General features: G+C 46.5%; 1 protein-coding gene across 1 annotated transcript; it reads right to left on the bottom strand.

Moving 5' to 3' along the window:
• Nucleotides 1-21,511: 21,511 nt before the first annotated feature.
• MB (myoglobin) lies at nt 21,512-25,650 on the bottom strand (the record flags this gene model as incomplete). Its single annotated transcript, XM_081999302.1, has 3 exons — nt 21,512-21,658; nt 22,356-22,578; nt 25,556-25,650. The coding sequence occupies 3 exons, from the start codon at nt 25,648-25,650 to the stop codon at nt 21,512-21,514; spliced, it is 465 nt and encodes a 154-aa protein (XP_081855428.1).
• Nucleotides 25,651-27,024: the final 1,374 nt, after the last annotated feature.

The following is a 27,024-nucleotide window of genomic DNA, read 5'->3' as shown; positions in this document are numbered from 1 at the left end:
GTAAGGCTCACTGAATAAACTGTGCCACATTCAAACAGCTTGACCCTGAGGTGTTTACAGAACAGCACAGCTGAGTCCAGAGCTTGGGGTCAGTAGCCTCAGAGGGACCAGAGTATGTTGGCACCACACTAACAAGCTAGCAGGGTAACTTTAGGGACACACCGGTCTTTGACACCATGCCAGCAAGGTCGCAACCTCAGAAAGGCCTGATGCATGATAACTGGTCCAACAGTTGTCTACTGTGACAGGAAACGTCAAAGTGGCCTATGCCTTGACATGACTCCAGTTGAATATGGGCATTTAGCCAGAAACTGCTCTGTGGTGGGAAGTACCGCCTGCCTGTTTGCCAGGAGGGGCAGAGAGGGAGAAGCTGAGTATATCAAAAAAGGTCAGGCCAAGAGGTGGCAAGAGTCAGTCTTCAGGTTCCCCCAAAACTGCTAGAGCCAATTTACGTTCTGGAGCCTGGAAGGGGCAGAGAAGAGAACACACAATAAAGTGCGTAGGAACTGGGAAAAATGAAGCAGACAGAGCCGTCATCGGGTGAAGTCTGTCCTGTGGACAGGAAATGTTTCTTTGGGATAGTTTTAAAGGTTTCATTTTCTGCCTCTGCTCCAGAGACAAGAAGGCTGACTATTTTTAAAGATAAGTTTGACGTATTATGAAGGAGATTGTGTGACATGATAGGCTCTTGCAGTCAGGAAATGGACACCCTGGCACTGCGCTTCTGCACTTAGGCTCTGGCCATCTGCAGGCTTCACTCTTTTTCTCAGGAGGAGACAGGAAAAAAGGAAAAAAGGAAAAAAGGAAAAAAGAGAAAGGAGAAAGAAGAGAAGAGAAGAGAAGAGAAGAGAAGAGAAGAGAAGAGAAGAGAAGAGAAGAGAAGAGAAGAGAAGAGAAGAGAAGAGAAGAGAAGAGAAGAGAAGAGAAGAGAAGAGAAGAGAAGAGAAGAGAAGAGAAGAGAAGAGAAGAGAAGAGAAGAGAAGAGAAGAGAAGAGAAGAGAAGAGAAGAGAAGAGAAGAGAAGAGAAGAGAAGAGAAGAGAAGAGAGAAGACACAAAAAGAAGAGAGGAAAAGAGAGGGAAGGGAAGGGATGGGAAGGGAAGGGATTTACAAAATCAAATGCTCAAAAGCAAGAGGCATCTTTCCCATGACTATATTAATAAATTAAATGGTGTCAGGGCATGTTCCTGTACTCCAGAACTGAATCACCCATTCTGTTAAATTGTTTGCACATTCCCTGCCACAGTTTTGGCCCAGACCAAGGGAGGTCCTCCTAGACAATTCCCTCAAGCAGTCTGTGATTTAGCCCAGGCCAGGAACAATTCTTCGCAAGGAGTTTGCAGGCAGTGACCCACTTCTGGAGGGTAATGAGGTTTAATGGAGTGAATGTAGATCTTTCCATTACACTTGGCTTCTCTGCCGGAGAAAGATGCTACATTTAATTTTCTAGTACAACTGTAGCCTACAGTACCATTCAAGGAGCAGGGTAGAAAAGGTTACAGGGTTTGGAAATATCTCTGATGTAACCTGCTCATAGTGTGAAACAAGAACATCCTTCACATCCTTTCAATAAACAGCTGTGGCTGCTTCCTTCAGCTCTATGTGTGCTTACAAAATGGCCTACTGGCAAACTCATGGAAATAAACTAGAACGGGCATGAAAGTCACTGTTTTGGAAGGTACTGCAGAGAAACAGCAGTACAATTCTACATCTAGATCTCTAGAGTTGCAAATAAAATATGTGGTGGGGAGGACAGAAGGAAGACTGCTCAAAAAGAAAAGAAAAGGAGGCGTGAGGGCAGGTCATACAGGACTAGGTTGCTGACTCTAACAATGTGTCAAGGGTCTCATGCCAATTTACATTGCCCTGCTGATGCTATGCAAAAAGCCTAAATGTAGTCACAAGACAAGTTACAAACCTTCAGCTCCATTCATCTTTTGCATCAGAAGTACTTGGAGCACAACAGCAGTAAATTAGTGCCAGCTCTCCTGCTGAGATAATTCAAAGTATATTTCCCTGCCCAGCAGGACCTGATTTTTCATGTCGATTACATATTGTGATTAATATGGAGGCATTTGCTCATTTAATAGGGGAAAAAAACCCCAAACCCTAAAACCTTCACCAAATAGGGCTTTTGGGTGGAAAACGTGCTTTGTTTATTCTTCTCCATTGAGTGAACCATTAATTTCAATGAAGAACTGCAGCCAGCCATGGGCAATGATACAAAGAGATTGATAGATCCACTCTACTTCACCCTCACATACCTATTGGGGTACATGTACATTTGAGTGAGGCTTGTCAGTTACCTTCGTGCTTGATATTGTCCCTACCTCCCACACCACTGATTAGTGTCACTCACTGAATGAGCAGAGAGGGCGTGGAGGCAGATTCTGCCAGCAGTAAGAAACTTACTTCAAATCAAACCTGGAAATAACAGCCTAAGATTCATGCGATGTAGGTGGAGGGGGGAGGAGAGGAAAACATCTTTCTCTTGAAGGACTCATGGCTCCTTTTGTTTCTTGTAAAAAAGAAATGATCTAGCTGACTAGAGAGGCAGACAGAAGGTAGGTTGATTTTAGCAGCGCTGTGTGATGTCTTGGCGATGAAATGGTTCAGGGTCAGGGGGTGGGGAAATACAGTGGGAAATTATGTTATTTGTGGGGGGTCCCTGTGAAGACAGGTGATCAATATCCATCTGCCAGAGAGAGCTACATTGTCTTTATGGGATTAGCTCCACATGGCAGGAGCCCAAGAGACTCTGAAGTATGATACAGAGGTAGTGAAGGAAGAGGGAGGGAGGTGGGAGGCTGGTTTTCATGTCTGCATGTTGACAGCCAACATCTTGCAAACTCGATGCAGAAGGCTTTTGCTAAAGATTGGTCTAAGGAGATGTGACATGTGGTAGCTAGAAATGGTGCTGAGCTGCAAAGATCTGAACTGGAATCTCCACAAAGCTTGAGCATGCCTAGGAATCGGAGCTCTGGTCACCATACTGTGAAAGGGTTAATTTGGATGTTATGGAGTTGGGAGGGGGGCTGGGAGGGTCTCAAATTAAATCTGGTTGAAGATGAAGAACAGGAATTTATGCTTCAGACTGGGGTGTGACAGAAATATCTGTGTTGCTTAGTGGTTATTGGAGTCACTTGGAGTCAGGACTTTGCAAGCAAGAGGAGGGAAAGTCCTGTCTGCAATGGGACAGATTCAACTGTATGGTACCAGTTCTACCTTCTGCAAAACTAGGCTATTAATATTGCTGAGATAGACACTGTGAGGCTTAGGAATTCTTGTAGAAGAGTACAGGGAAGTCCAAATATGCATCGCAAGAGATACCTGGAAGACAAACAAACAACAGTGGGTATGCCTGTTGCTGAGCACCCACCACTTCCACTGTTGGCAGTGAGATCAGGGCAGAGGAAGGGGATGGAGGAGGCTTGTGCTCTTGTTGGACCAGGCTTTTAGAAGAGACATATCATCAGAGTCTCACGAGCTTTGACATCTGTGGGATGAGGAGCCTGGACAGGTCAATTTTGCTTTAGGAATGGAAGAGTTAAGGAGAGAGGATGTAAAAGGAGATGGAGGGCTGGAAGAGAGCTCTTAAGAGTTGGGGTAGATGCTCCTGCAGTCTTTCAGGGTGGGGAAACAAAGTACTGGGAGCAGTAGCTGCTCTTCCCAGCATTAGTCATCACCCCCCGCACCGAAGCCTGTCAGGAGCCCCAGCCAAATTCAAGTGTCCTGGAGGAGGCGAGGTCAGCTGCAGGAGCAGGGCTGCCTTATGTCTATCCAGCAGACTGCTGCTCAAGGCAGCTGCCTGTCCTGCATCTACCCAGATCCACCTCGACTCGCCTTTCCTGTAAGGCCTGTAAAAGCAACAGGTCCTGTATTATACCAGCCCTTTGCAGCACCTAGCACGTGGGAATCCACCCCCTCCTTGGGGCTCTAACTACAACCCACAAAGCCATTGCTACGATTAAAAGGCCATTGTCTGATGAGATACAATTAGGGATTATAACACACCTTGATTCTGCACCCTCTGAAACTGCTGACAAATCCCTGCCAGGGCAGGAGTCCTTTTCAAGGCAGTGATGGGGTGCTCCATGTGACATTCACTCTTTGAGGAGCTGATCATTTCACTGTCAAACAAAAGCCATACAGCTGGATTCCATACACAAATTACTCCATCCAGAAATAGATGTCCAATTAAGGGAAAATATGTTTCCAAAAAACATTTTCTTTCCTACAGTTTATAAGGTTTCTTTTTTTTTTTTTTTAATGACTTTTCTTGTCAGTCAGTTTGGGATTGGTTTATTTTTAACTGAGTTAGTAAACTCCTATACACGAAACCCCTTATGTAGAAAGAACAGTCTCTGCTATTTGTTTTAGGGTCTTTTAATAGCAGAACAACTATTATATTTTCCACTCCATCTTTTGCCCCAAAGTCTTTCATGTCATTGCAATTCAATGGATCTAAGATCTGATTTTAAGGGAAGTTGCAGAGGCTCAGAAGACCTCAAAAACAGGCACTGCGAGATTTCCAGGGCTGTTAAGGCTGATAAAGAGAAGCAAAAAGTTTTAAGTTAAGAAGAGATTAGCACAATGATCTAGTTTACACCCCTGAGAAAGTACATCCAACAGTCCTGACATCAAATAAGTGACCTCTAATGAGGAAAAAACCCTGCGAGTTCACAAAGCAGATTCCTCTTCCCGGCAGAGATCCCTGCACCTCTCACACATAATCATTCCTTGGAGGTAGTAAAGACAACAGGACACGTGGAGAGAGGAAAGCGTAGCTGCTTGGAGTGGGTGTGTGCTAGGCAGGTCTGGTTGCTTGGGGTGTTTGGGTGCCATGTCTTTCTTCTAGGCTTCTCCATCTTTGGTGGCTCAGAATTACTGTTCTTCAGTGAGTGCTGGGGTTAGATGGAGGTGAGGGTCCCCATCCTTCCCAGTCCTGCACTGGGATCTGAAAAGCCTCCCAGAGAAATGTGCTTTGCAGGAGTGCTCGACTTGCGTCGTCCAGCTGTTTTGGCACCAAGTTTCACCAGGATTTCAATCCTCTCGTGTTTCTTTGTTCCACAGTCCCTCAACACATGAGACTTTTGTACAGGGCAATCACAAATCCAAGAGAGGCCAGCGGTGCGGGCAGAGGTGCCTGTGAGAACCAGAGGATGGGAAGGAGGAGAAGGAAGATTCAGTTCACCTTCACCATGCTTAATGTGGATTTGAGCCACTCTGGATATCAGCAGGCGATCGGGATCCTGCTGACCCTCACTGTGGGTGCTCTCCCCTGGCTGTCCAGGGGGTCACCTTGCGATTACTGCGAGAGAGGTAAGGGAAAAGCACATTGCCAGTAATCTCAGAAATATTTAGGAGTCTACAAACAGGTGGGAAACCATTATCCTAAAGTCAATCACCCTCCTAAAATCCCTGCTGGGCTTCTGTTTTGCCAGAGCCGCTCTGCAGGGGCCGGCGTGCGGGAGAGGGGCTCCAGCTGTGCCCTGTGACTGGTGGGGATGTGTAGGCAGCGGAGGGACGGGGCAGCATGTTTTCCCCTGCCAGGGGCTGCCCTGAGACCGTCTCTCGCAGACCTCCACCATGGCTGGCAGCGGGATCACACCATACACCCTGCACAACCACCTCCTCCCTCGCCCAGAGACCACTGCATAGGTCCCCAGGCTGTCTCTGGGAGAGGTGGGGGCAGGGGTGAAAGAGGCATAAAAAAAAAAGGTGGAAAAAAAAGAACACAAAAAGCTGAGGTGATAGGCCGACATCTGGGGAAATTGTCTGGGTGTTGTGGGGCTGCAGGGTGAGGGCCTGGTCGGGCCTGGTACCCACGGCCGCCATGGCTTCCCGCCTGGGTGGCTGGGGGCGGGGGGCGTGAGGCACCAGGACGCCATCTTGTGGCGCCTCCCCACCAGTGACAGTCCACCAGGGCAGGGGACCGGCCTCCGCCCTGCTGCCTCCCTCCTGGCTGCCAGGCAAGCCCGGCGCACCTCATCCGCCCTCCCGGCCGGTGGCCGTCCACCACGGTGCAAGGCAGGCAGGTAGGGCCAGGCCCACAGGCCATCCTCCCCCCCCGGGTGCAACAGAAATGCAAATTTCTTCACTGAGGGACTGGATTATTTGTGGGCGGAGTTGAAACACTAGTGAAGGACTTTTAATCTTTTCAGTGAGAGCAGAAAAAGTTGTGGTGACCCCAATGCAGCTGGGTTGAAGCGGTCCCTTGAAATAAAGCACCTCAAGACCACACATAAGTCGGGGCACAGAGGTACCTTCCTCCCATCCTTCATGCACCCCGAGCCAGGGGAGCACAGCTGTGCAAACATGGTGGCCCCTGGGGCCATCCTTCCACCGGCTGCACTTGCCAGGATCGCATTTCTTCCCCTGGGGCCAAGCACGGCACACAGCTCTGAGTGGCCCAGGTTTCCCAAGGGGCCAGAGAGGAACTTTCTGATAAAAATGGTTCAAATTAGCAAATGTTGGTTTGTTAAACCTCATGCTTTTGAAGGAAAAACACTCTAACCACTGTGAAGCCCAGTGGTGCACTGGTAACTAAAAGCCTGAGTAACCGCTCCTTTTCTGGGTATGCCAGGTGGACAAATTCTCAACTGGGAAATTGGATAGCGATAAGGTCTCCGTCTACGAGCAACCTGCCTTGGCAATGTTATAGGGAGATTTCCATGGCCCAGCATGGAAATTCTGGTCAAAGCAAGAGGAAAGGAAAAATAAAAGTCCTTGTGAGCAGCCGTCAGGCAGATATTGTCCTCTGTGCTCATCTCAGAGTGCTCAGCCAACATTCGGAGAAATTATGAGGATCCCAAAGCTCAGGAAGAGATGGTGAAAATGAGTTCTCAAGCTTTATTCCAAGCATAGTCCTGAAGTGCAGCAGCAGAATTGAAAGAATGGTCTGGTTACCTTCATTTCTGAATTAATTGTTCTTGACCTTCTTAGTCATTGGACTCAACGCAACGAGGCTGAGATAGTAAGAGCATCTGCATTTGAAAGTCTCTCTTCCCAGAGAATGGTTTGATGCTGTTTGGCTTGACTGCAAATGTGGTAATCCAACCCATCATATTAACTAAGTGGAGAGAAGTCTGTTATGACAGTATCGACCAAAAATCATATGTATAACTCAGCACCCATCACATGATATTCATGTTTGCCCCAGCATCTTTGATGTACCTGACAACTGCAGTTATCTTCTTTGGATATTTTCTTTTTTCTGGTTCTTTTCTTCAAAGATGACAATGTAGTTAAGTCAGATTTGGCAAAGGAATTGTCTGTGTACTCTGAAATAAACATGAGAGAGGTAGGTAAAGACCTATGGAAAATAAACTCTTGTATGCAGTTTTCTTTCATTTGATCTCCTTAGAAATTTGTTTCAAATTCTTTAGGGAAGGAAAATTCCCTCCTGCCTATAGGTTTCTTATGTAGTACTGCTGCTTCTGCCAAAGAAAATAGACCAGAGAGCAGCCTCCTATCAAACTAGGATCCAGGTCTGGGTTTGAGCTCCTCTGAGAAGTTACAGTTCTCCTAGCCCAATGTTGTAATATGGGCTGCCATATGGCATGGCATTAGATGTGGTACCCTCTAGAGAAAGCATCTGTCCTTCTGTTGCCTCTTCTTCTCCATCACAAATTTGCATAAAAACCTTCCTTTAAAATTTGAGCGAATGAAGGGAATTGCAACATTTACTCCAAAACTCCTCGTAGAAGAAGCCTTTGAATTTTCTGTTTCTGTTCTTTATGACATCAGTCCAAATGTTCCCTGGACAAGTCCTGGTAAGATCCTTTATAGGAACCCCTGTGCTCTGTGTGCTGTATAGTGATACACAGACACACATATACACTCTGGCAGAGCTAGATATGACCCTCATGTCTTGGAATATCACATCTCTGTGTTTCTTTTCCTGTACCTTGAAATTATCACACACCATAATCATGCGCATGTTTTGAAAACATAAGGAGCTGTTCCACATCTAGTTTTTCTGCACCCAGCACTTTGTCCTCTCTGGGTTAACTCAACAGTCACTGGAAGTGCTATAGTGGCCCTTCTGATCTTAACCTAAATAGGTTTGGTTTTTTTCTCTAGAAAGTAGTAGAGATCTTCTGTAATGTCTGAGGTCATCTTGTCTGTCCTTCAATACAGCACAGACAAAGAATTTCCCTCCATAGACTTTGAACTGAGTTCATAATTAAGTTAATGTTCCGTGTGTCATACCTTTTTTTATTTGCAACTGAATTCAGTTTTGTTGCAATCTCATCTCCTTTCCCTGGCTGCTCTGTAACCAAGCCAAGCTGCATCTTATTCGGACACATTCTACCTGCTTCAATCGCACTTTGAAGTCCTTTGTGTCATGGTGCCTATACCTACAGATTCAGTGCGCTGTCTTTCATGAACACTCAAAGGAGTTGTGTGGAGAACAGATAGATCCATTTGAGTGTATTTTGTGTATGACTGGTGTTGTTTGTGTACAGTTTAAAGCCATGATGAGTGTATGAGGTCATGTAATGAAATAATGTCACATTACCTTGTGCAACAGGACGTAGCCTTTGGAAGCAAATGAGCCAAAGTCTGTCTTTTGTTGAAGTGAATGGACTTTTCACCTAGAAGAGAAACAGCAGGAGTCAGCAACTGCATTTCAGTCAGGCTATGCTTGCAGCCAGCTTTTCTTTAGGAACATTAGCAGTTGCTCTACAAAACTGCATGTGGTCTTCTCTAACAGCTATGTCAATGCAAAGGTGAACCTCCAGCAGAAAACAGGCGGATAGCTTAAGGAATGATAGTCAAGCTCATTTCGTTTTTTCACATTCATGTGAAGTGAAGCAAATTACTTCTACCTTATTTGGAAATAGTCATGGTGCAACCCTCACTGGCAAGAACAAGCCAGCTCAGCAAGGTTTAGCTCTCTGTGGAGCAGAGACTATTCATCTTTGGTGTCTTGTGCTTTGTCCAAACACACCAATCATGTGTCCTCCACCAATTATGATAAAGGTAATGCCTCAAAGAGATTGAAAGGTCTATATTGAGAAAAGATGTGACTTCTTTCCTTTCAGATAAATGATGTCTTGTGGAAGGCTAGAAAAGATGCTGTATAATGAAATTATGAAGCCAGTCTTCTGAATGTAGAAATGACATAGCCCAATGCTATGTCTGTGGTCAAGAAGCAGGTTGAAGCTGAAGACACTCCTTCCTTCCCTCTGCCTCAGTTCTCATTCAAGTGTCTAACCAGATGTCCAACATCTAGCTAGATGTTGCTGTGTGAAGCAGCTGTCTCACACCTGGGACATTGGGCAGTGGGTGGCAGAGTGGCAGAAAGAGTCTGAACCAGGAGGCCCAGCTTAGTAGCTGTCTTGGTTTGAAAAGAACTTTAGGATTTAGCAGGAGGTTTGTGAGGAAGAAGTCCCTCATACTTGGGCCAAATATATCTCCTCCATTAATGCAGGTGACAACATCCCAAGAAAAGAGAGAAGAAAGAACTAGAACTAGCTACTGCTAGTTAAAGCTGACTTCTCCCACCCCCCCCACCCCGCTTAGTTCCCCAGAGGACTGCTTCTTGAGTCAGCTGTGCTGTGGTTCGAGGTGTGACTCAAACTGCTACTTGATTAATGTTTGGTACATCATTCATAATCTTTCTCTGCAGCCTGGGTGGGCAAATATGTTTCCCATTCCTGTCTGTGACACAGGCCAAATCCCAGTTCTTCAGACATATTTCAGGGGAAAAAAAACAAACAAACAAGTGATGTCATGACAACTAGTTTAGGCTGTACTAAGGGTTTGTGTTAATTACTCCATAAAAAGGAATTTTCTCAGAAGACAACAGTCTACAACTCAAGAGTAGGGCAAAACTTGGTATCATGTGATCTCAGCCTTCCCCTCTGAACCCCCCATGATGTTCACCATTTGTTTGTGAACTACATGGTCCCCTCTACCATCACCTAGCTGAATATGAAACACACCAATGTGGCTGCAAGAGAAAAACTGTGCCTGGTTAACCTAGGTGGCTCTTTAGTCTTGTTATATCATACTGACAGTAGCTCATGTCTCCTGAATTAGCCTCACAAAGCTTGATAAAACACAGCAGAAGCCCTTCTGGACTAGAAAAACCCAGATACAGAACTTAACCCTGGAAGAAATATTCGCTATTGTCTTCCTTGTGGCCCATACCTCTCACCCCAAAAATACCCTGCTATTGCTATGCATAAATTAGAAGCTTAAAAATTTGTTTCTTAGCTATATTATTTTTCCTTCATGAGGTGGATGTGCCTTTCAGGAACTTCTTCTGAGCAAACATAAATTGCATTTGTTCCTGTAACTGCCATGTCAGTATGTGGCCTACAGTTACAAGGCTGTAGCCATGATGCTACAGTACTTTATAGTACTGTGTATGGTATTTAAATACTTTATTTCTTGTTTCCTGTTTGAGGGTGAGATCATTTCATTCATTCAGGCACTGATGAGATGGGCAGAGTAGAAAAGCAGAGTGACAAGCCGGTAGGGAAAGGAGACATAGAATCATAGAATGGTTTGTGTTGGAAGGGACCTTTAAAGATCGTCTAGTCCAACCCTCCTGCCGTGAACAGTGGCATCTTCCACTAGATCAGATTGCTCAAATACCCATCCAACCTGATCTTGAACAATTCCAATGTTGGGGCATCCACAGCTTCTCTGGGAAACCTGTTTGAGTGTCTCACTATCCTCTTGTAAAGAATTTCTTCCTTATATCTAATCTACTTTCGCCAGTTTAAAACTGCTGCTCCTTGTTTCATCACTACAGACCCTGGCAAAATACTTCCTCCATCTTTCTTATAAGCCTCCTTCATATATTGAACAGCTACAATAAGGTCTCCCCAGAGCATTCTCTTCTTCAGACTAAACAACACCAGCTCTCTCAACCTTTCTTCATAGGAGAGGTGTTCCAGCACCCTGGTCATTTTCGTGGCCCTCCTCTGGACCCACTCCAAGAGGTCCATGTCTTTCCTGTGCTGAGGGCTCCAGAGCTGGACACAGTACTCCAGGTGGGTCTCATGAAAGAGGAGTAGAGGGGCAGAATCACCTCCCTTGACCTGCTGGCCACTCTTCTTTTGATGAAGCCCAGGATACGATTGGCTTTGTGGACTGCAAGCTGACTTTGCTGGCTCACATCCAATTTTTCATCCACCAATATCCCCAAGTCCTTCTCTGTAGTGTGGCTCTCAATCAATTTATCACCCAGTCTGTACTGACATTGGGGATTGCCTCAATTTAGGTACAGGATCTTGTACTTGGCCTTGCTGAACTTCATGATATTCACATAGACCCATTTCTCAAGCCTGTCAAGGTCCTTCTGGATGGCATCGCTTCCCATTAGTGTATCCTCAGCTGCACCATTCAGCTTGGTGTCATCCACAAACTTGCTGAAGATGTGAAGATGCACTCAGTTCCACTAGCTATCCCATTAATATTAAATAGTATTAATGTTAAATAGTACCAGTCCCAGTATGGACCCTTGAGGATACCACTCATTACTTGGTCAGGACACACCACAAGGACACCACTCACTCTGCCTCCACAGAGTGGCATACCTAGTGCCACTTGTGCTCTTTTCTCCATTTGCTCCAGTCTCACCCCAATGAGAACAGCCTAACAGGGAACAATTCTGATGAATATGAGCCTTGGTTTACATAGGAATTTGTAGCCAGACCTTTACTATCCAAAATTCTTAATAGCCCTCCATGGTATCCCACCAGGCTATTGTACAAGCAGAGAAATCCTGCATTTGGCCAGCTCTGACACCAGTCAGTCTAGTGCAGAGGATGAGAGTTAAATAAAATGGTTAGCAAAGAAAAAACACAAAACATCTCAGTAGTTTCTCCTATAAAAGGATCTGTCTGAGCCCCTCTGGTTTCCTGCAACACTTACCCACCCAGGCAGCTTTAAAGTTCAGGTTTAAGGACCACCTGCTGAGTTGAGAATGAGCTTGCTGCTGTTAACTTAGGGCTGAGGCTGGCAGTCATGCCACATGGATTTAGCCATGACATCTTTGACGATGCAGAGCTAGGCCATGAGAACAATAGTGTCTCCTCCTTCTTGAATGCCTTCTAAGGGGGAGAAATGAAAGAAAGTGAATATGAAACAGAGAATATAAATTGCAGCACGACTTCCCCAGGAAAGAGCCTCCCTGCAAGCCCCAAACCACCAAAGAAAGAACCAAAGCCCATCTTCACGTGGCAGGAGTTGGGTAACTGTTGCTGACTGGGATTGGAGCCCAGCCTTTGAGCAGCAATGCGACGAGTTCATTTTGACTCACTTCCATAGATATCTGCTTCTACTACACCTGCTGCAGGGAATTGCAGTTTGAAGGCTTAGCACTTTAAACAGATCACAGCTATTGCCACAAAAGGCACTAATAAAAGGGACTCATTCTGCAGCTGATGAATAGATGCAAAGCTGCTTTCCAAGTTTCTACCGCATTATGAGCAGAATGAAATGAGTGGTCCCAACCCTGTGGTGAAAAATTTGCTGTATGAATCCAGGTCTTTGACAGGCCTCACACCCACTGAAATTAGTGAGTGTTGAGAGGCTGTGTACCTTTCGGGCTCCAGAACAAAACATTTAGTACTGTGTACTAACTATAGGCTTTGTACTGTACATACATACACACACCTACACACACACACTCTCTCATCGCAGACTTAGTTGTAAGCTAAGCACTCCCAACAGGAGTGAAATTAAATGCCTGAAGAAGGGTTATTCCTTAAAGTTATTTCTAAGATGCTCTGCCCTCAAGATGCATACAAGTGGTGTATGTTCTCTCTCTCTCAACATATACTCTCAAGTATGTATTATCTCTTATCTTACCAACACCAGTACTTGAAAGGATGATGTACTCTGCAGCACGCACTTACTCTGGGTCTGTTTCTAACATTGAGAGGCTCTAACACACCTTTCTTCACGGGTAAAATTAACCCCTTTACTGCTGAGATGGATGCAATGTTGTCCATCTCCAACCTGACTGTAGGTGGAAAGAAAAAGCATTGCTTCCATTTCTATCTACTTTTTTCCCCACTGTTATGTTGCCAGAAGGATTGGAACTGAAGACTTCCCAGCTATGAGCCACTATGTGTATGAACATGGACGTGATGAAGATAGGAGAGGAAATGTTTCTCAACTATCATACATGAGATCTGTACATTCCTTCCAGTCAGGCACAGCTGCAAGCTATCCTCAAAACAAAGCAATGATGAAAGAAAACCCTCTTTCTCCTGTTGCACTAGCTCTCTTCCATTGAGAATTGTGAGTGAGGGTAGATCCAGATGTTACTGTCAATGTGGTCAGAGGAAAAGTTGCAAACATAGTTCACAGGAAAAAAAAACACACTCTCTGAACACCATATAGCAGGCTCTCACATAACCTGTTGTTCCCAAACAGATCCTTTCAGTATGTCATTTAATGCTAGGCACTGAAATCTTTTCTCCCTCCTCTCTCCATTTTACTTTTCAAAGAGATTCCATTTGGGAAAAGGTGGTCCCATCAAGATAGTAACAGCCTCAAAGGTATATGAAGGGAGCCAAACACCCATGTCAGGAAGGGATTGTTCACTAGCCACACTATTGGACAGAAGTGGCTGGAACTGCATTTTTTGGAGGTCAGATGCAGGCAAAGTATGACTGGTTTCTTCCAGATTAAGCAGAAGAAGGTAATTTCTGAATGTTATAAATTAATTTAGGCAGGTGAACTCTGGTTGGCTTAGACCCACCCAAGCCAGTGAAAGATCAAGGCAATAGCAGAGGCAGAACATTAGAAATCAAGGAGGGGGTTATAGACGAAAATGTAAGCATCTAAAGAATTATGCAAGAGTATTTGAGGTTCATGCACTTGGATTTAGGGACCTCACTTCTGCCAGCAACCTGTTTTAGATATTTACATCCTTTATTATCTCAGTCTAGTGCCTTTTTCCTTGGAAGTGAAAAGGTAAACAGTGTCCCAAGTGATACCATAGTTCATAAATCTCCAGAGCACTTCATTCCAAGTTCAGCCCAAAGGTCTTTACACTGCTTTGCTTTGTATGCAGCATCTGTAATCTATCTGGGTATTTACACCACACCACTGTTTCAACTGAACATCTACATACAAGATGTCCTTTGACAACTGCTGAAATGCAACCACATCAAAGCAAGAACTGCTTGCTGGCAGATGCACAACTTCACATGTCTTCCTACACAAGAAGCTCACAAACATCCTCTGTCATGCAGTCGGCAGCCTGGCCTAGTGGACAGCTGAATGACCAAAGCATGAAACAATGGATATGTTGGTGCCTGGCTCTGCCTCAGTTTACCCTCTATAGAGCAGGGTTAATTGCACAGTACTGGAAAGTACAGATAGATCTCCAATGAAGGTCTAGGGTAAAAACAGTACAGCAAATAACTCAGGCATATTGTAAGAAGGGTGCTGTCTCAGATAGATAGGGCTCTTGATAGATACATCTCTGACAGATAGACTGAGAGTTTTAAACTGGGTGAAACAGGGTTCTAAATTACTGTTAAACATCAGAAGAGAGCTTGTCCCAGATGACACTCACAGTCAACAAGTTTCTGATCTAAAACAGACAAGGAAGCTACAGCACAGCTGAATTAGAAAAAACATAGTAGGAAATATGTTAAAGACTATTTCCACATCATTCTTCTTGTTATGAGCTAGCAATTTGTGACTGTTACAAAGAACTCCATTTCAGGACAGAGGATTTTGACTGAAAAGAAAAAAATTGATGACTTTATGCACTGAGGGATCATTTCAGCTGTAGAGGGAACAGAGCAAAAGACATAGGGACAGTAGCTTAAATGTGACATGCTGAAATCAGCTGGGGGATTAGCTGGTTTAGAAATATGTACTATTATCAAGGCAAAACCAAAATACACAAAAAGTTTCTTTCTTGTGATTTATGGGCCAGCTTTGTGAAAGCATCACATCCATAGTGCTAGCACCATGAGAAAAATCCAAGTCCATCTTTCTTCCCATACAAAAGCACACAGATTACCTCTTATGTTAGGAAATTCCCTCCATCATGTTATAGCAGAATGATTGTCAGAATTATGCTATTGCTCTTCAGAAGACACTGATAGCAGTAAATAGCCTTTGAGGGGAGGCGGTTGTGCCTCCCCCCATTTCTCACCTGCATTTTATTTTTCATTCTTCCTTACTGACCCCACAGATCCATCTGCTCTCAGAGGGGGTAGCTGCAAGCATGGCACAAGGCATGCCCTGGTTGCTCTTCCTCCATCTCTGTACAGCTTGTCTGAGCCTGTCTGGTACAAATCCTTTGCTTGGCACAGGCTCTCCCACAGACTCTGCAGGGACACAATATGGCTGGTTTAGGCAAAGCTCTGTTGTTTTTTTTTCCTTTCTCCCCAACCAACTCACAGTTAATCCATGACATACTACATCCCTCAAAGAGCACCAGACTATTCATCCAGCTGAGAAGTGAGTGAAAAAATACAGACTCACTTTGACACCATATCAGCTAACTCTCCAGATAACCCAAAAGTTCACCAAGAGCCAAGAGGACAGGCCTGCTGTCATGCAAACCCTGGGCAGAGCGATCCCAGATATTAGTAAGAGTATCAGCTCCAGGAATTTTCCACCCTTTTGGTGAGAGCTTGGATGCTGGAATTTAGTTTGAAGAAGGAAACAGACATATTGGATGAGGACAGAAGATGGAAAAACTTCAATGAATAAAAGCACCATTACTTATGCACACTGGGAAGCAACAGGAGATCCACAAGTTAAGCATGGAGACATAGAGAATTAAGTGCTAATAATCCAAAAGGTCTTCCACCCAAAGCTAATCTGTCACTGGAACATTTGAACCTGCTTTAAGGACGATCTAAAATAAGATCAGGCACGCAGCAGCTGCATTCATACCGAGCTTTCCTTGGACAGGGGAAATGAGCATAATTTTCTTTAAGCTCTACTCCAGACATGAGGCTGCAGATAAGGTATACATGCCAGTATTAACTTTAAAGTAGCCTTCTTGGATACCAATAACAGCATAGCTACAGCCCCTTTTTCAGCCCTACAACTTGGGGAAATTCACAAATTCCTAGACAAGGGTATCTGTGTTGTACTCATTTTTAATACCTGCAGTAGTTAACTGGAAAACTGTTTTGGGGCCGTGTCTACTGCTGGATTGCAGGGTAGCCATACCAGCAACAGCCTTTTCTCACCAGCTCTGGGCAAATCCAGTAAATCAGCCCCACAGCCCCATGACATATATTCGAGCCAATGCCTTAAATGAAGTGGAATTGCCTCACGTCCAGGCTGTCCCCACTGACCTTACAGCACTTGCATTTGCATTTGCATAACCGAAGTGACCATTTGGCCAGTGCAGGACAACCGAACTGCTGTTTCTCTCAGCATGGGGTGCTTTTCTTGGTACATGGCAGGACGGACGGAGACTCCAATATCCTCCCCATCCCAAATACACATTGTCTTGTCCACCCAGCTACCAGCTACATTGGTATGCCCTTTGCCAGGTCTTGCCTCGCCCAACAGAGCCCCAGACCTGCCTGTCTTTCATAACTTACCATGGGTGGTCTCCACAGGACTGCAGGGTAAGGTGGAGGCAGCCTTTTCTGTTTGTATATTTACAAGGGATGAAAGCCAAACTGGGAAAGGACTCTGGTACAGTGCAGCCAAGTGACTATAAAGTACTGCTTTAAAAAGCCACAAGGTCACCTTTACTGACATTTGGATAAGGATTTTATAGAAGTCACAGGACTGGGAGATGGGCTTGCTGTGCCTATGATCACAGGGAGGGAGGGATTGATGTGCTGGTCAAGAAGGCTGCATTGTTCTGACTCTTTTGTTTTCGTAAGTGCTTATTTATTAGCCTGTTGGATAAAAGAGGCTGATTGGGATTTCTCTTCTCACTTACGGTAGTTCCACGTGGCTTCCTTGACTCTGCCAGCACACCTTCATGAAATTTAACAGCCCCCTACTTACTAGCACTCTTCAGATGCCATGTCCTTGCACAGTCTGTCTTCTCGCTTGGTTAGACCTTAGCAAAAGTTGGTTTCATGGCCATACCTCATTTAAGCACAATGTGAGAACTAACATATACCGTCCTCTCAAATGAAGAACCAGCACACAAGCATGTTGGAATCTGAAGGTTTCAGACAGAGGGACTTTGCAAATTATGTGTGTTGTGAACCTGGTGCTTGTGTATAGATATCCATATGCATGTGTGTGCTCAGTCTGATTGTTAAGCTCTGTACATCCTGAACAAGCAAGGATGCAGCCTTGAGCAACCCTGAGAGGAATGAGTCCAGGAAGGAGGAGGACATGCTTTGATGCCATGCACCTTCTGGGAAAAATGTTATGGGCAAGCAAGTCTACCCCAGAGAAACACCTGGATCCACCACTGGTTTCTTTTCCTCAGTGGCATAACATATGGGACAGGTTTTGGCCAGATGGTTTCTGATCCCCAGAAAATGTAGGGATCATGACAAAAATAATCCTCATCTGAAAGCATGTGGTATAGGTGAGCATTTAAGTCTCCTTATTAAATTACAGTGTCATACAATATACACATTACATCCTTTAGGCACTGTCTGTGCTTCAGTACCCAGAAACCAGACGTATCTGTGCTGTGACTATGATGTGGCTGGAAACTCCCCTGCCCTTTCCTCACATTAGTCCTGCAGGGAGATGCAAACATGAAGAATACCACAAGCTTCATGCTAATGTGCTAAATATTTAACATAATTAGTCACTGGAGCCCCATCTCTTTCTCCCACTGAGGTGACCGAGAGACAGATCGCAGGGTTAATAGCATGGTCCCCAGCACTTGCTCCTTGATGCCACTTGATGCTGGCAGGTGTATTGGAGCCAGGCAGGATCAGCAGGCAGAAGTAAAGACAAGGGGGTCAGGCAGTGGAGCCTGCAGTATTGTTGCACCCTGGCTGGGGCTGACTGGCTCATTTGCACAGCGCCTGAGAAGCAAGGTCCTGCTCCCCGCGTCTGAGATCCTGATGAGCTGCTGGCGTCTGACACCGAAGCCCAAGAGGACGCAGACAGGTCATTGGCTCAGTGCCATGAGGAGCTCTGCTGTGCAATGGAAACAACGGCAGTGGGAGAACAATAGTATGTCAAGCACAAAACAGCAAGGATGTTTTTTCAACCTAGGGGCGGATGCAGGTGCATAACCCATTTGCTGCCAGAAACAGCATTATTAGCATAAAAGAAATTACAGGAGTGCATAGAAAGCATAGGACGGCCATAAGCCTGACCTGGCTGTAGTCAGTGTGGATGTGTTGGAGCAGGGAGGCTGGCAGCCACACAATCCACATCCCACATCGTGTGACCAGGAACGTGTATGTGACACCAAACGGTGCTGACGGGGAGGGGGGCTGGGCACAAGCCCTTGGGACCCATCCTCCTCATGTAAAGCTGTTCCTGGAAAGGAGGCAGGAAAATTTCTGGGCTGACACTGATGCATTTTACCTCCAGTAAGGGACTTTGTCCCATACATGAACCAGAAAATCTACATGTGCTAGTAGCACAATGGAAAGGGTGACTCCAACACAGATGTTGAATCAATATAGCATGGAGCTGAAAAATCTTTTCCCCACCATATCCTTTCCTCTAGGAAGCTTCCTCTGTCCCTAAAGCAGGGGCTGTTGCAAGATCTTTATAGACTCATTGTGTGGGAATTACATATATCACTCTGCTATGTCAGGGCTGCAGCCAAGGGCAGACTCAGTACCCAGAGTAGCAAAGGTGCAGACATGTGGATTTCACCACAAACATCCCAACCCACTGAGCCTGCTGGAGGTAGCTCCACTGTTACTGATATCTGAACCTGCTGGTTCATCTCAGCTTGCACATCTTCACTGGGTCATAGGCACAACCAGAAAACCTACATCAAGCCCCACATCTGACCAGCACAGGTTTAAGTATGGTCCCTAGCACACTGACATAGAGCAGTAAGGCAGGCAGAGTGAAGGGTCAGTGCTCCCAATGGACAGACATTTATTCCAGGTACCTAATAACCGGTAGCTATATGCAAACCTTCACTCCTCCACCACATTGTCGTACATAAAAATATCTAGAGATGACTCCAGTCCCACTCAGACTGACAGAGGCAGCTGCTATAGCAGAGCTTTTAATCCTAAAGCAGAGCCTGTGGTCACTGGCAGGAAATCTTATTGTGTTGGACAGGCAATCCTAGACCTTAATTAAATAGGTTGCCCTCCCCGCCAAGCCAGACAGACTAGACTGGAGTCAGACGAAGCAAGTTGCTTAAGCCAGGGACCACCTGGCTGTAACTTCATCTAGGTGACAGCATATGCTTTTGTGACCCTCTCTGAAAGGTTGAAACCCCAAGCAAGCTCTCAGAGGTAAAGTGAGGATTTGTAAAGAGCAAGAAATCAGAGATGCTCTGTTCTGGGAAGGAATTAATTCCTTCTCCTTTCAGAGACTGAAATTTTGTGGCCTTTGCCCTGACCAACGCCACAGCAGATCATGCTGCTTCAGGAGATTGATTTTTAAGGGAGCTGGTGACTACTCCTCTGTCTCCATTGCATACAGTGTAGCAGGCAGTGCTTTGAACCAGACCTTACTAGTAGTTCCTAATACTGAGCACCTCGTTTTTCTTTCTCATGCTTGCCCTCACACTATCTCTGTGAGATAAGGCACATTACTTTCTTCATACCAGAAAAGAGCAGCCATGTTGACTCCACACATTTCCCCTAGCTGGTACCCAGCTGCTTGCCTCTGTAGCGTCCCGCTCTTGTGCCAATATGTGACCCTACCATGAATGTTCTTGACTCTGTGCAAATATACAGAAAGACAGCAAGCTGTTCATCCACCTTGCTTTCTGCATGGAGACAGCTTGAGTGTGTATGCCAGAAGAGACTGCAGCACCCTACTACTGAGGCCCTGAGCTGGATGGTGGGGATGGAGGAAAAGGAGAGAACGAGGAACCCAGTGCTCACTGAGGAGGGTATAACCACCCCTCTGACTAGGTCCAGCCAGAGAAACTGCACAATTTCCAAAGAGTCAGGTCCTCTGCTTGTGGACCTGAGTGTCAGGTCATGACTTCGCACTCAAAAATCCTTTTCAGGCTCCAACCATTTCTGACTAACTCTTGGTCAGCCTTGGGCACAATGTGGCCCTCAGCCTCTCCCCCACTTCAGTAAAATTAGGTCACTCGTACCTCACTGTGGTACCAGGATGGTGAGAGGGCAACAGGCAGAGGTAGGCATCTTGCCCTTAAGCTCCCCCATAGGACATGCGTTTATGTCTGCAACTCAATGCAGCACGCACTGCAAAGACACTCCAGCAAAAATGCAAAACAGTGCAGAGACTGAAGCTTGGGTCTTAACAGCATATGCTGCCACTGCAAGCTTCCTCCTGGGCTAAGCAGCCCTGCTTTCCATGGCCTGGAGGGAGTAATGCTGCGGGGACCAGAGGCTTGCACATGCTGCCTCCGTGTAAATAAGCAAAGAGCCTTCCCCCCCTGCACAGTAGTGGCCATGGCCTTTAGTCAGGAAGCATTTCTTTCAGCTCCAGCTGAGTCTAGGCTGCCATTTTGTGTTGTGAAGTCCAGTAACCAGGTCATGACCCCGTGGTGACATCTGAGTCCCCCGAGTCCCCCAGCTCAGACAGACACCACGTGCCACTCAAGTCATGGACTGACTCTGCAGGATGCGCTGCAGCTGGATATGTAGGCAAAACACCTTGCTGCTTTCTCCATCTCCCCCACTTCTCACTGGATTGTCTGTAAAGCCAGGAGCGAACACATGATACTGGTGCAGGAATTTTTATTTTCTGAGAAACACGTAGTTTACTTCCCAGTGCAACAGAACTTTGGATAGTTCTGGCAGCGGTGGCTGCAGAAACCTACAGATCACAGAGAGTACTGCTCTTTATAGTTTTGCTAACAGGAGTTTAGCAACTAATGCAAGTTTCCAAGCTGGCAGACCCTGGAGACTGACTGGCTGTGTTCACCGCCACAAAGCAAGGTAATACTGTGCTGGAAGCTGTCCACAGTAACCTGCTACAAGTCTCACCTGCGGGAGGAATGGGACACTGTGCCTCTGCTTCCCATCCTAACATCCCTTTCATACCATTTGAGTCATCCTTCACCCTCTCATTCACCACACTCTTCAACACTACCCTTGTTCCTCCACGTCCCTTCAACTCTGGCCATGGCATTCCCCTCTCAGATGAGACTGGGTTTTGGGGAGGGGGAAAGAAAAAGAGGATAGGGATAGGCAGAAACTCACAGATAACCCCTTACATTATTTTTCCTAAGAAAGCAGATTATTTCTCTTGTATACATGAAGCCAGGAAACAATGGTTTATCACGGATATCACTCTGAGTGCCTCTACGCTGTCTGGAGTGACTCTTGGCCTCTCATCAAAGCTTTCCCACGCATCTTGGATGGCCAATTGTGAGATGTCCAAAATAGTGCTGGGGAAGGTACTCTAAGATGCATGGCCAGGCCTCCATCGTGGTGTCCCTCTGTGCGTATGTGCTAACCCTGGAAACCGAACTCCTTGTACTTGCTGGCCATATCATTTCGGAACAGCTCCAGGGCCTTCTTCATTGCAGCCTGGGAATCAGCCCCAAAGTCTGCGGAGTGTTTTTCGGCAATGACCTTGATAATGACTTCAGAAATGAACTGTGAGGAAGGAAAGAGAGAGAGAAAAACAGAAGGGACAGTCAAGGTTTATTTTCAGAAAAATCAGACTAAGAAATAGGTTGCAGATCCTAGAAATATCTCTCAGCTAATTCAGTAGCCCTTCGTGCAGTCTCTGGAGAGACAGTGAGGTCTAGCTTGTAAGGAGCCTGGGCTGGGCAGAAGAACTGGGCTCTATTCCTAGCTCTGATGCTGATATGCTTCATGACCTTGAGTAGACCATGGCTGTTCCCACTCTTTGTCTGCCTCATCCATTAAGGCTGAAAATTCATGCACTGTGTTTGTACAATACTTAGTTTTGTGGGTCTTGGTCTCCAATGGATCCTCCAGGGCTTACTCTAAAATTGTACGTCCCTCGTGTACAGCGACTGACAGTTCTTACGTAATGTAGTTTCCCAGGCAGGCAGCGGCTGCATGGGCTGGTTTATTATTGTCAAGGGTTGCTCAGACTGCATGTGGTGTTTGGAATGGGAAATCTAAACTTGGAGGTTCACATACCATTCGCATACCATGAGCCCTTTCTGTGCCTCCTCCTGCCTGTACACAGAGACCTCAGACTTGAGGGAGAGCTCACTGAAGTCCAACCAGCCATCAGTAAATAAAAATGCAACTCTCAATAGCTGTCTTGCACACACTCACTACACAACAAGACACCAAGATTCTCTGCCCTTTTCCATACCTCCAGGTATTTGACAGGGATTTTGTGCTTGGTGGCATGGGTTTGAGCCAGGGGCTTCAACTCTGACTCATGATTACCCTTCTGCTTCAGGATTTTGCCCAGCTGGGTAAGGACAGTAACTCCATGTTTCTTCAGATCTTCAGAGCCCTTCATCTGATCAGGGGTCTTTAGGCCTTTGAACTTTTCAAAGCGATCCAAGGTCTCAGGGTGATCCTGAAAGAGCCTGTGGACAGAAGTAGAGGGGACTTGTGAGACTTCAAAGAGCTGTCATCCTGACCAGTGCTGAAGTCCAGCTGCTCCAGGTATTGCAGAGTATTTGGACAGGCAAAGGTGTGATAGCCCACTTTCCTTCCCAAAGAAATCTCTTAGCTAGTCCCTGCTAGTAGAGGCTACTTTAGCCTGGGAACTCTGATGCTTTAGATCTTTTCCAAATTACCACCATTCAAAATCACTCCATTTAGCATGTTTGTAAGCCAGGGAACCATCTGACCGTACTCTGAATCTGGTTTCAGTGTTTTTCATCCTTCCTCTGGTAGATTGTTCCCCAGCTCAGACCAGTTGCCAACCAGTTCCTCCATCAAGAACTGCGATACCTCCAAGAGTCCTTGGGAGCAAGTGGATAACAAGAGCACAGGGCCTTCAGGCATGCTGGTGCCATGCCGTGCAGTGCTATAAATAGGCACTCTGATTCCAAAATGGAAATGAAATCAAGAAGGTGGAAGGGTGGCAAAAAGCCAGACTAGTGTTGTCCCTTCTGCTTCCTCCCTGCTGCATTTCCTAGGAGACAGGATGCAGACACCACTGGCAACGAAACTAGTAGGAAACTTCAGCCTTTTCCATGCCAGAGTCCTAGAGTCAGGGTGAAAAGGGGACGCTGCCTGTCCTGGTTATTAGGAGCAGCCTAATAATTAGGTGTTGAGAGACATCAGCTCCCTTAGACAAGTTTATTTTCAGGTATTATACCCTCTGATGGGCATAATCCAACTAGTTGAAGCACCAGCAAAAGCAATGTCTGTCTTTACAGCCAAGGCCCTACAGCTCACATCCACAAGGCGGCTCACCCAAGTTACCTGCAGCAGCGTCTGGCACTCCAGCCCAGGACCGCAGCCACAAAACCAGCCTCCCTCTCATGGTACAGTGGTTGCACGCTTGTTCTGCCTTCAGAAGGGTGCTGGTGCTGGGACTACTAGGGATTGCATCCCATCTAGAACTGGACATTCTTCCTAAGTATGTTGCCAGGAGGGCCAGACTCTCCACGGTATGATGTAAGTATAGATTAAACTACACTAACAAATACCTCAGGCAAATGGAAAACACAAGCTGTTCTGCAGCAAAAGGATTCTGTAAACGAGTGACCAGTCTTTGCTGGCATTTCATTTCAAAGGTCTCCAAAGGATTTCTGTACTCCACCAGGTGCTGAGCACACCACCATCAGCCTTTCCTTTTTTCCTGTATCTTTCCATGACACAGGTTGTGTCCCATGCAGAGAGATGAAAAAACCTTGCACCTTGAAATGGAATGGAGTTATTTCTAAAAATCTCCCTCCATCGTGCCTGGCTATGGCTGAATCATGTCTGCTAAAGAAGATATACTCCCAAGACTCTTGAAAATTCTTCTGAGAAGTACTTTTTTTGTTTCCTTTGGAAAACACCCAGTTGAATCAGTATTTTCTAAACACATTCCCAGGATACGACATCTACCTAAGAAGTCTTTAACTGCATATGCAGACACGTTTCTAAACTAAGAGCTGCTAGGCTTCCCCTGCCTCTCTCCTCCCTCAGAAAGCCCTTGAAGGAACAAGAAATGGCCTGCGTTGGCTGGGGAGCACAAAGTCACAGGGGAGAGGGATGTCATCTATTTATTTAATGCCATGCTCTGCCCTGCAATACCTGTAAGAAAAATGGTATTACCTTTTCAGCAGGAAATTGCTTTCAGTGGCTTGTGGCACTTTCAGAGCCAAAGTAGCCGACTCAGAGGGACTGGTGGGGAGGGCTTGGGTTCCTGCTACCCTTCCAGCTCTAGAGGACATGAGGGGACAGCCATCACATTGCCACCCAGCTGCCCCCATCCCTCCCTCCCCTTCAAATGGCAGCTGAATTGGGCCATGATAAAGAAGGTAAATAAAACATCTTTCTGCTTTGGCTCATCTTTGAAAAAGCTTTGAATGGACAATGGATTTGCCCAGTGGTGTGGGCTCCTTCTTTTAGCCATGCTTAAGATAGGAACCCCTCCCCTGGAACGAGTGCCACATCCCCACGGCTCGCTCTTCTCAGCATCTGTACCCTTCCAGCACATTGTACTGAGCACAGGCTGAGGGGGAGATCTGCAGAGAGTCTCCTCCAAGTCTCCATCCCTGCTGGTCTTTAAGGACAGGATAGGATCCAATGCCCACCCAATGTCATTTCCCACTCTGCAGTCCTGAGGTCCCTTCCAGACTGCATTTCTGTGACTTGCTGCTGGCGCCCAGGATGTTCCCCACTTGAGGGGCCATGACCATGAGGACATGGGGGCAGGGGTCCTCTCAGATGGAGACCTCACTAGCATTCCCACTCTGACACCAAAATGATGGAGGAGGGAAGCAGGGGGAAGGATGTGTCTTGCATCACACCCAGACCTCAAATTCATCATCAGGAAGTGGACAAGTGTTACTACCCAGATTTCTGGCCAAAAAGCAGGATGGGCAGGGCTCTGCCAAGTGAGACTAGGGTGGGGAGAGGGAAACAGTACTTCACAGTTAATTTTACTGAAAACATAGATTCTGCGAAAATTGTCACAGAGGTGATTTTTCTCTCCTCTCCTTCCCTAACTCCCGACAGCCTTGCTGAAGAGCATCTGAAGGCCCAGGACACACAATTCGCTCCAGCATTTCTCGCCACGGTGCATGAGCAATGAGGTTCCAAAGCAGAGCTTTGCCAGCATAGGCGAAGAGAGTGACAAAGTCCTACCATCTTTTGAAAGCAGCACTGGCCTGCTCCCGCACCCATAGACAGGTGGAGAGACAGAAGCACTGCCACTTTACACAGTGAGTAATTTTTAACCCAGAAACCATAGCAATGGAAAAACCACCACCCTACAATGAAGAAAACAACCTGTTGAAATAAACACTGCCAAACACAACCCCCCATACTAAATATACGCCTGCCTTGGTCTCTCATCTAAAGCTCTCAGTTTCACTCTTAGGACAGAAGCTTCTTGCCTACCTCATTAAAACTGCATGCCCATGGCCAGGGAGGTCAGACTCCACCTTTCCCCAGATGGTCAGGACCTGCTGCCATTCCTGATCACTGAGCCCCATGGTTCACTGAAGGCAGGTCCCGAGTGCTCCCCGCAGCCGTTTGCTTTTCCCCAAAGGGTGGCTGGAGAGCTCACCCGTGGAATTTATAGCCCCTGCTCACGGACCTACACCTGTCAATCGTCAGCTGGATGTCTTGCTGTCTTTCAGACTTGTCTAACCTAATCAGCCTCCCTGGTTTTTTCTAGGAAGCTATTTTGGGTCAGGTGCTATTGTGGGTGCCACTGATGGCATCATTTCTGCTTTTCGTATTGGACTGGCATATGTCCCACTCTAGACAGAAAGGGCACTGCCGAAACACAGTGCCAGGAGCCTGTCCTGGGTTCCCAAGGGCCCAGAGACAGTGTCAAGCTGTATGGCAGGAGATTCTTGAAGAGCACTGCCATCTGCAAGGCCACCCTGTCTCTCTTGCCCCTGGTCTGCCAAGGGCAGGCAGGCAGAAGACACAAGGATTGCTGGTAGCATTGGCTCCATTGCTCCAAAGGCCTTTCCTTTCCCATGCTGAGCCCACTTTCTTTTTCTCTTGGGGTTATGCACACTGTTTACTAATGGAGAAGAGAAAAGTGTTAGAAGAGACATGTCCTGAAGAGTGAACCATATCCAAAGCAGCCCGGGCATCTCCCCAGCCTCTGCAGGAGGAAGGAAGGGACTAAAAGCTATATGGGAGCCAGTTATCCCACACCTGCCCAATAGGGTCCCTCTGTCTGCCTCTCTGGGGAATGCTCAGGATTAGCTGCTGGCCGAGTCTGGATATTGGAGCCAACAGACATATAGCTGAGTAAAGAGGGTAATTTGCAGCAGGACGGAGACACAAGGACACAACAGGGCTTCACTCAACACCCACCCAGCCAAGGGTTAAGGTCTCTGGCTACTTCTGTCAAGCCAAATATCAATGTCGGGAGGAGAAGTCACCAGGCTGACAAACAACATGGGTATGCTTTGGGACACCTCCTAGCCTTTCTCCTCCAGCCTCCATCAGGACAGATAACAGCCTGGCACACCAATGGGGCGATTAATCCCTTCTAGAGGTGACTGCAGTCAGAGCACAGCCCGATAACAAAGCCCAGCCTAGCCCTGCTGTTCAGAAGCACGCAGCTACCTCTGGGCGTTTCCAAAGGGGCACATACCACAGGCCTTGGCAGGTGAGAAATGTCAACCAAGGGCTGAAGACACCTGCCTTGGGGTTCAGGAGAACTGCATGCAACCCCACGGTCCCCATCCCAGTGCTGCAGGACCTGAGGTGCATCGCTGCTTGTGTACTGGTCCGCCCTCTGCAATGCGAGCAGTCTCCCTGCTCCAGCCTTGCAAGAGTAGAGAAGTGTCCACACAGCAGGGTTAGCATGCAGCAAGGAGGACCTAGGCACAGAGTCTCACACT

The sequence above is a fragment of the Phaethon aethereus genome (genome assembly GCF_964289735.1).
Source record: "Phaethon aethereus genome assembly, chromosome: 1".
Classification (NCBI taxonomy): Eukaryota; Metazoa; Chordata; class Aves; order Phaethontiformes; family Phaethontidae; genus Phaethon; species Phaethon aethereus.
Note: the sequence above shows the minus strand (reverse complement) of the source record. Positions and strands in the feature narration are given on the sequence as shown.